Source organism: Argopecten irradians, chromosome 1 (genome assembly GCF_041381155.1).
Source record: "Argopecten irradians isolate NY chromosome 1, Ai_NY, whole genome shotgun sequence".
Classification (NCBI taxonomy): Eukaryota; Metazoa; Mollusca; class Bivalvia; order Pectinida; family Pectinidae; genus Argopecten; species Argopecten irradians.
In genome coordinates, this window is record NC_091134.1 from 16,593,426 (window position 1) to 16,603,491 (window position 10,066).

The 10,066-nt window shown below is 39.5% G+C and overlaps 1 protein-coding gene across 2 annotated transcripts; it reads right to left on the reverse strand.

Annotated features, from left to right (window-relative positions):
* Positions 1–1,195: 1,195 nt before the first annotated feature.
* On the reverse strand, positions 1,196–3,576 carry LOC138319098 (uncharacterized). 2 transcript variants are annotated; one of them, XM_069262030.1, is made up of 4 exons: positions 3,418–3,576; positions 2,831–2,960; positions 1,528–2,384; positions 1,196–1,457 (listed from the first exon to the last, which is right to left on the reverse strand). In XM_069262030.1, the coding sequence occupies exons 2-3, from the start codon at positions 2,949–2,951 to the stop codon at positions 1,552–1,554; spliced, it is 954 nt and encodes a 317-aa protein (XP_069118131.1). In that variant the 5' UTR covers positions 2,952–2,960; positions 3,418–3,576; the 3' UTR covers positions 1,196–1,457; positions 1,528–1,551. The 2 variants fall into 2 exon arrangements, with proteins under 2 accessions (XP_069118131.1, XP_069118123.1); XM_069262022.1 differs by having other exon boundaries at positions 1,196–2,384.
* Positions 3,577–10,066: the final 6,490 nt, after the last annotated feature.

Sequence of the window (10,066 nt, forward strand, 5' to 3'; positions counted from 1 at the left end):
ATTTCACCTTTTTAAGGCTAACGATATTTTCATGTACATTGTTCATGCTCATCATATGTTTCATATGATATCTAAAGGCGTAAAAAGGCTAGATATAGATTTGCAGTCTTACGATGTGCAGCATCATTTATTATTTTGAATGTTTCCTCTAAAGAATATGTCAGTTGAATTAATCTTATGACATATGTTATTAATGCAAACTTCCCATACGAGAATTAACTGGAGAACTTGATCCTAGTACGTTGATTTTAATACAGATTGAATTCTATTCAATGAAGATGGTATGACACCGAGATACAAAATGTTATGAATGTCAGCATGGTTCGTGATGGTGGGTATGTAAATATGCTCTAGAATCATACAGCAATTATGGTCTATGGTTGTCAGGATTGAACTTTACACTTTGTATGTATTGGAGACAAAATTTGGTAAACCTATCATTCTTGAAAATATTGATATCAATTGGTGAAAATAATTTTGAAATTTAGCAATCTCATGAAAATTATTATTAATATCAATGGTTTAATACCATCGAGGACTAATGCTTTGCATGGCTTAAAATTACAAATAGGCACAAAGGTTTTTATTTGGTCTTTAGCCTGCTAAAATGTAGGTTCACCAACTCTGAACGTCAATCAAGGATAACGGTGTCAAATATGCTGATAGAGTCCTAAAATTGGATTCACAGTATGTTTCGATAACAGACTACAATGTTCGTACAAAGAACCCATTGACCTTAATTTAAGGTAATGAGGTGAAATCTTCGTACATCTTAATATTACCCATTTGCAATGCCTACATACCTGCACTGTATGTTTGTTCTACAAGTAGGGCGTTAGAATTGTACCTGCTGCCCCATTGCATGATCATAAAAGGCAACTTAGGACCTCATGTTTCCTGTGGAAGGCTGAGGGTTCTGTGCCCCGGACGATACACAACACGAAGTCACAGCTTCCTAATACATAAGGCATTCACGCATGCAATACATAGCCAACATGGAAGGTTGGTAGAGAGACTTAGTATATTAATTATACTCGATGTCCTCATTGCATGATCATCAAAGGCGACTAAATTTGGGATTTTTGTTATCTTTTCCTTACTGAACTTCCACTTTGTCATGTTTTATTTTTTGTAATTATGATATTATTGTTACCACTTTATACCAAATAACGTACACACAAAACTAATATGCATAATACTTACACAAATTTTTAATTCAAATATCAAAATCAACTTTGTTTAACAAGCTCCATAATATCACACAAACGATGCCTGCATCAATGTCTGGTATCATACAGAACTGTCCTAGATGTGATGTTATTTACACACATACTAACATGTCTACATACAATAAAATACAACATTTAAGTGGAACATTTTCATATGCCTTTTTGTGCACACTCGGGTATACATTCATTCATCATCAAAATGTCATTTCGAAACATGGCACCAAAATCCTTTTCGCTTCAAACGCAGATTAATATTTTCTTAAACTGATGAGTAAGTCAGTTCAAAGGCGTAAAGAACTTCAATTTGGAGAAAGTAAGACATCTAACTCTCCAGTTTGAGTGACTTTTCTGATGTTGTTGGAGAATAGGTTTTAGTGAGTGACGGAACGCGAAAGTGACGAACTAGTAAAATGATGATTTTTAACAACAAGAAAAGAACGGCCATCCCAAGGATGATAATCGAAAGAATGGAGTTCCTGTAACGAAGTTCAAGGTCATAGTTCTTTGCTAGCGACCCTGACATGGCAACAATGAGGACGATGTATGGACTAAACAAGTATCTAGTAAAGGCGTCTAGAAGAATGGTCTCGGTCAGGAACCACAAAATGGTGACAAACAAGAGAATCCCAAGAGCTGTAGTACAGGATATGTCATTAGCTACTCCCCCAGTGTAGTGCATGATCATGGCAACATTGAGATGGGTAGCAACCGTCACCCATGTGGCATAAAACGCTGTGCCATTCTGAAGAAAAAAGCGGATGAACCACGCCTCCTTTCCGGCCCCATCTTTGTTCATGCTGTCTTGGTATTTCCTGATCTTCCAAGAGGAAATGGCGATAATTATGTACAAGGTCAAGGCCATTAGAATGATAACAGCAAGACAAATATTTATGAACTTTCGGTCAAACAATATGATCCAGGCAATGTTAGTGCAAATGTTGAGAATGAAAATGATATATATTGCGGGTGGCATAACCGGAAGTTGATAGATGTAAATACCACTCTCTGACTTCCGGCAAATGGTTGAAAGTCCGTATATCAGCCAGACGATTTGCCAGACGTAAATGAAGGCCCATATCGTGAAGGTCCAGCTAGCAGGGGTAATTTCCAGGTAAAAATAATCAGAGATATCTCCAGTATTGCTCTCATAGATACCTGTAATAAACAATAATAAACAATGTCTTAGGGTCACATCGCTAGATCCCACTCTACGAAAATGCAACTCGTACAATATTAACACAACAATATTAATATAAAAAAAAACATTGCTCGAGACGAAAATACTAGATCAGGATTGATGTGCGTATGTTGTACATGTATAACACTAATATTCCTCAGTCTCCCAAAAAATGCACAACACTCTTCACACACGCAACACGCCGGTGTATGATATGAGGGGATGTCCATAAATGACTCTGGCTATTGATAGGACGTTAATTGCATCACACAAACAAAATTATAGTACATTTATAGTTTCTTGAATCTTTATGGTGCTAGATGTATAATCATGTCTACATACTTTTCTTTGTTTGTTTTTTGTTGTTGTTTTTTTGTTGTTGTTGTTGTTGTTGTTGTTGTTGTTGTTGTTACTTCAAACTTACCTAGGTCTTTACCAAGGTCACCAGCTGCAAGGTAGTTGATGAACATCGTCGCGCCAAAAAGGAAACATGTTAACACGATTACGAAGATGCGAAAACCACTGTGTCCTTGATTAGCGCCCATCTTGGTTATCTGAAAAAGTGTAAGACGTTTTAGCATTCATTAAGTTTTGAAGTACGGTTGTTATTCTCATAAAGGTGGAAAACACGCGGATTTATTGAAAATGGTTTCTAACCATATTGCCCTTTGAACGCTACATCTTTAGGATTAGTACACGTACCTTATGCTAGCTAGCTATAGACTATATAGTCACATATATATACATAATGTATATTGGAGTGCCCCGAAACGATATATATATATAGCGTGACGCCACGTAAAACTCTTCACTTCCCATAATGTATAAATAAAATCAATAAGTAAAGTTATGATAAATAGATTAATATTTATAAAACCATTCTTAATCAAATATTATAGTTCAGAACTTATTTATATAAGCAGTTTGTTAGCCGTGTTTCACCCAATAATGTAGAGACAAACAAGCTGTTTTTAGCTCTTATACTGTATACTATATTTTGTCCCCTCTTACCTTTATAGACGCTACAGTTTTATATACATGTATCCTGTAAGTCCTTCACGTAAATATAAACATGAATGTATCTTCCCTAACTATATATACCCCACTCGCAAACACGTTCCTCCCAACGTGACATGTCGGCTGAACCACTGAACCGTAAAAAAGTGATTTTTAAATGAACGTTCCGTAAAACTTGTATAAGCATGATACCAGAGTATTCTTTGTTATAGGTTTCTTGTGAAATATCCCTGTGTCCTTTAAAGAGGTCAAACTAAGAAGATGTTCAAAATCGTTTCAGTACACGTGTCCCTGGATTATGTAAGCTTCGATCACCCTCGATGTTCCAATGTTTACCATCACTGCCGTTTAATCAATCCCTAGACTAAATGTCATACGACTATTGTCCCACACATAGTCTTCGGGTAGATAGCCCCTGGATTATCGAGGGTGCGTCAACTTATAGGCCTACTGTTTCACAATACCATACAGGCCTACTGTTTCACAATACCATACAGGAAATAAAGTTCGCTGTAACAAAAGAATACCCAACGTTATAGTTTATTGGTGAGGATATTGTATATCTAATTATTTTATACACAAATAATTACCTTTAATGAAAAAAGCGATAATTAAACCATAATTGTGTGGGTTTTGAATTTTTACTGTTTCTTCTAAAGAACTTAAGATTTTGATGTGTTCAATTTAGTGGTGGGTCGATCGTCGGATATAATCGATTGATGACTTGTTAGAGCCTTCCGATGTCGATGATCGGTTCTGGTTTCCCGTAACCGATTAATCGGATAAAGTTCTAAGTCTGGCATTTTTCCTTATTTTTTCTTTTTTTCTTTTGTTAAGTTTGTTTGTTTCTGTTATTTGTTGTTTTCACCAAGTTTATTTTGATGGCAAGTGATGCCTATTGCTATTAGATTGTTAATAAATTAAATTGAACTTTACAACTGATTGTATTTGTGTTACTTCACTTACTTGAGGATTTGTGACAACTCTCTACACTAGTTGGAACCCCAAGGTTATTTAATGCTAAAAGTACCTGGTAAATGAACATGCATCACAACACTCACCATGCTTTCATGTTATGTTACAAAAGCCAGAGGGTGACTATACATAATTAAGAACCAATGGGTAATAGAAAGCAGTAAATAACTACATGTGCAATATTGATATATCAGTTTATTAGACATCTATGTATATATACATGTGCAACACCAAGTTCACCAGCATAATTAGTAATTTCCAGTAAAAAAGTATGCACAAAAAAGAAATAGTTCAGAACCGATTATAGTCGGAAAAGTCGCATCGGAGGCACAAACCGATTTCAACCGATGATCGATTACAGTTTTCAACCGATTATACATCACTAGTTCAATTTGGTACATGTTATGTACATTTTCTCCAAAATGATAAGTGATATAAGTTATCAGATACAGAGAGTGGTTTTGTTTTTAATTATATATTTTACAGAAGATGGTAGAAATTACTTTCCCCTGTTTGAACGCGTCTTTTATTACTCATTTAAGTGACTGTGGTGTATTGTTTAATAGTTTGTTTGTTTGATTTTTAAATGTGGGGGGGGAGGGTATCAGAGTTTTATCTTGAGCTAGTCCAGGGGTGGATATTACGTCAGTGATAGTAACCCCTGGAGTATCGAGCAGTTCAATTTGTGTCTCTGGCTATTAGCAGGCGAATGGGACTATTCATAAATACAGCAAATTCAAATCCGTGGTTTAAATATTTTCTCTATTAAAAAAGGAGTCAGACGAAGAAGTATTTTCGTCAGTCACGAAAGTTACTTATATATTACTTTACGACAACCATTACCACACATTATATTATGGATTTTTTTTACTACAGAATAAAAATATTACAGATTAATTAATTGAACCTTATTTTAACGTTCACCTGCCTTAGGTGCCCAATGACCGCCTATAGGCAGGTGACCGTTAAAATAAGTTTTTGTTACATATCCATGATGATGATATAAAGTGATTTTCATCAGGATACCCGTTGTGATAAGTACAATTGTTGTTTCATTTATAAATTATACTAACTCGACGGAAACAATAGAATTTCGTGTAACTTGAATATCCACACTGAAGGGGGTCCTAACACTGCAATGCTTCGTCATGGCGACAATTGTGATGTTGAAATAGAATGAAACATACATAATGTCTAAAGCGAAACAGAAAAAACAAATGAACCGTATTGTTAAACAAAATGACAAATCAGAGTTATTGATAGAAACAACAAAAATGAACTGAAAAGGCGACAAAGTGAATAGGAGTGATAACATTGAGTGACTTTAAGGTCAGTGAGTGAGGAAGAAAATTGAATTTTAATTGAGTGAGTGTGGAGTGAGAAGTGAAAAAGTGAGTGAACGAAGTGAGATAGTAAACAGGAATAGAGTGAGTGAGTGGTGAGTAGTCTATACAGTACAGAGTGAGTGAGTGATATTGAGTGAATTGAGTTTTGAGTGAAAAAAAAGTGACGTTGAGTGAGTGGGTGAGTGAAAAAGGAAGTGAGTGAGTGAGAAAAAGTGAGTGATGAGTCAAAAGTAGTGAAGTGATGAGAGAGAAACAGTGAAAGAGTGAGTGAGTGAGAAAAGAGTGAAGTAGTGATGATGAGTGAAACAGGAGTGAGTGAAGATGAAAAAATTAGTGAGAGTGGGTGGGTGGTGGGTGAGTGAGTGAGAGAGAATAGAAACAGGAAGTGAGAGAGAAACAGGAATAGAGTGAGTAGGGTCAGAGAGAAACAGGAATAGAGAGTGAGTAAGGTCAAAGAGAAACAGGAATAGAAGTGAGGTGAGAGAGAAACAGGAAATAGAGAGAGTGGGGTCAGAGAGAAACAGGAATAGAGTGAGTGGGGTCAGAGGAGAAACAGGAATAGAGTGAGTGAGGTGCAGAGAGAAACAGGAATAGAGTAAGTGGGGTCCAGAGAGAAAAACAGGAATAGAGTGAGTGGGGTCAGAGAAGAAACAGGAATAGAGTGAGTGGGGCTGAGGTGAATGAAAAAGAGAAACAGGAAAGAGAAAGGAAGTGTCAGTAGAAGAAAACAGGAATTAGAGTGAAGTGGAGGTGGGAGGAGAAACAGGCATAGAGTGGGTGGGTTTGGAGAGGATCTAGACAGTGGGTGGGGTGAGAGAGAAACAGGAATAGAGTGAGTGAGTGAGTGAGAGAAACAGTGATAGTGTGTGAGTGAGTGAGTGCTAGTGAAAGTAGGTGAGTTGGGTCAGAGAGGCTGACGTGAGGTGTGAGTGAGTGATGTGGTGAGTGGTGAGTGAGTGTGAGTGTGTGCAGTGAGTGAAGTGAGTGAGTGAGTGAAAAGAGAGTGACAGGAGTAGGATGTTAATGGGTCGATTGATGTGAGTGAGTGATTTGACCGTGAGTGAGGGTGGGAGTGAGTGACGTGGTGTAGTCGAGTGTATGTGAGTGAGTGAAGTGAGTGAGTAGACGTGACGGACTGATGAGAGAAAAAACTAACGAGAGTAGAGTGATTGAGTGAGTGATTGTGAGTGAGTGAGTATTGAGTGATAAGTGAGTGATCCTAAGTTTTTTGGTATTTATAATGATTTGGAAGTGAGTGATAAAGTGAGTGAGTGGTGAGTGAGTGAAGTGAGTGTTCTGAGTGAGTGGTGAGTGTAGGTGAGTGATGTGAGTGATGTGAACGAGACACAGTGAATAGAGTGGGTAAGGGTCAAAGAGAACCTGGAAAAGAGTGAGTGGGTCAGAGAGAAACACAGGAACAGAGTGAGTAAGGGTCAGAGAGAAAACAGGAATAGAGTGGGTGGGTGGGGTGGGTGTCAGTGGTCGAGACTGAGTGAGTGGGTGACAGGAATAGAGTGAGTGAGGTGAACGAGATGTGAGAAACAGGAATAGAGTGAGTGAAGTCACGAGTTTGAAACCAGGAAATAGAGTGAGTGAGGGTCGTGAGAAGAAACAGGAAGTGGAGGTGAGTAGTGGGTCAGAGAGAATGAGGAATAGAGTGAGTAGGGTCAGAGAGAACCAGAAATGTAGAGAGTGAGTAAGTGAGAGAGAAACAGAAATAGAGTGGAGTGAGAGGAAAAACAGAGGTAGAGTGGAGTGGGGTAAAAGAGAAACGTGAACGGGAGTGGAGTGGGGTCAGAGAGTGAATAGAGTGAGGAAGTGGCCGTTGAGAAACGGGAATAGAGTGGGGGGATCGGAGAAAGAAACAGTGAGTAGGGTGAGTAGGGTCAGAGAGAGTGAAAACAGTGAGAATAGGGGAGGTGAGTCGGGTCAGAGAGAGAAAAACAGGAAATAGAGTGAGTAGGGTCAGAGTGAGAAACAGGAATAAGAGTGGAAGTGGGTGAGAGGAGAGGAAAGGGAATAGAGTGTGAGGGGAGAGAGAAACAGGCAATAGAGTGAGCTGGTAGGGTCAGAGAGAAACAGGAATAGAGTGAGTGGGGTCAGAGAGAAAACGGAATAGAGTGAGTGGGGTCAGAGAGAGAAACAGGAATAGAGTGAGATGGGGTCAGAGAAAAACAGGAATAGAGTGAGTGGAGGTAAGAGAGACAACAGGAAATAGGAGTAGAGTGAGGGAGAGAGTGAAACAGGAATAGAGTGAATGGGGTGAGAGAGAGAAAACAGGAATAGAGTGAATTGGGTCAGAGAGAAACAGGAATAGAGTGAGTGGGGTCAGAGAGAAAAAACACAATTAATAGAGTGGAGTAGGGTCAGAGAGAAAACGGGGGAATAGAGTGAGTGGGGTCAAAGAGAAACAAGAAAAGAGTGAGTAGAGAGAGTGGGGAGAGAGAAACAGGAATAGAGTGAGTGGGGGTCAGAGAGAAAACAGGAATAGAGTGAGTAGGGTCAAAGAGAAAGAAACAGGAAATCAGAGTGACGGGTGGGGGTACAGAGAGAAACAGGAATAGAGTGAGTGGGTCAGAGAGAAACAGGAATAGAGTGAGTGGGGTCAGAGAGAGAAACAGGAATAGAGTGAGTGGCGGTCAGAGAGAAGAAACAGAAATAGAGTGAGTGGGGTCAGAGAGAAACAGGAATAGAGTAGTGAGTAGAGGTCAGAGAGAAACAGGAATAGAGTTGAGTTGGGGTCCAGAGAGAAACAGGAATAGAGTGAGTGGAGGTCATGAGAAACAGGAATAGAGTGAGTAGGTGTCAGAGAGAAACAGGAAAATAGAGTGTGTGGGTCAGTGAGAAAACAGGAAAGAGAGTAACAGAGAAAAGGAATAGAGACAGAGTTGGGGTCAGAGAGAAAACAGGAATAGAGAAATCAGGAATGGGTGTAAGAGAGAAAAACAGGAATAAGAGTGAGTAGGGTCAGAGAGAAACCAGGGAATAGTGTGAGGTGGGGTCAGAGAGAAACAGGAAAATAGAGTTGTGGGTGAGAGAGAAACAGGAATACGAGTGAGTAGGGTCAGAGAGAAACAGGAATAGAGTGAGTAGGGTCAGAGAAACAGGAAATAGAGTGAGTAAGGTCAGAGAGAAACAGGAATAGAGTGAGTGGGGTCAGAGAGAAACAGGAATACAGAGTGAGTGGGGGTCAGAGAGAAACAGGAATAGAGTGAGTGAGTGAGAGAGAAACAGGAAATTGAGTGAGTGGAGTCAGAGAGAGAAACAGGAATAGAAGTGAGTGAGAGAGAAACAGGAACATAATGAGTGGAGTTAGAGAGAAACAGGAATAGAGTGAGTGGAGTCAGAGAGAAACAGGAATAGAGTGAGTGGGGTCAGAGAGAAACAGGAATAGAGTGAGTGGAGTCAGAGAGAAACAGGAATAGAGTGAGTGGAGTCAGAGAGAAACAGGAATAGAGTGAGTGGAGTCAGAGAGAAACAGGAATAGAGTGAGTGGGGTCAGAGAGAAACAGGAATTGAGTGAGTGAGAGAGAAACAGGAATAGAGAAAGTGGGGTCAGAGAGAAACAGGAATAGAGTGAATGGGGTCAGAGAGAGAAACAGAAATAGAGAGTGAGTGAGAGAGAGAAACAGGAATAGAGTGAGTAGGGTCAGAGAGAAAACAGGAATAGAGTGAGTGGGAGAGAGAAACAGGGAATAGAGTTGTGGGGTCAGGAAGAGAAAACAGGAATAGAGTGAATGGGGTCAGAGAGAACAGGAATAGAGTGAGTGGGGTCAGAGAGAAACAGGAATAGAGTGAGTAGGGTCAGAGAGAAAAAACTGGAATAGAGTGAGTGGGGTCAGAGAGAAACAGGAATAGAGTGGGTAAGGTCAGAGAGAAAACAGGAATAGAGTGATTGGGTGAGAGAGAAACAGGAATAGAGTGAGTGGGATGTCAGACGAGAAACAGGAATAGAGTGAGTAAGGTCAAGAGAAAGAAGACAGGAATAGAGTGAGTGGGGTGAGAGAGAAACAGGGAATAGAGTGAGGGTGAGAGAGAGAAACAGGAATAGAGTGAGATAGAGAGAGAAACAGGAATAGAGTGAGTGGGGTCAGGAGAAACAGGAATAGAGTAAGATGTAAGGTCAGAGAGAGAAACAGGAAATAGAGTGAGTCGGGGTCAGAGAGAAAACACGAATAGAGTGAGTTGGGTCATGAGAGAAAACAGGAATAGAGTGAGTGAGTGACAGAGAGAAACAGGAATAGAGTGAGTGGTAGTCAGAGAGAAACAGGAATAGGAGTGAGTGAGAGAGAGAGAAACAGGATACAGAGTGAGTGGAGTCA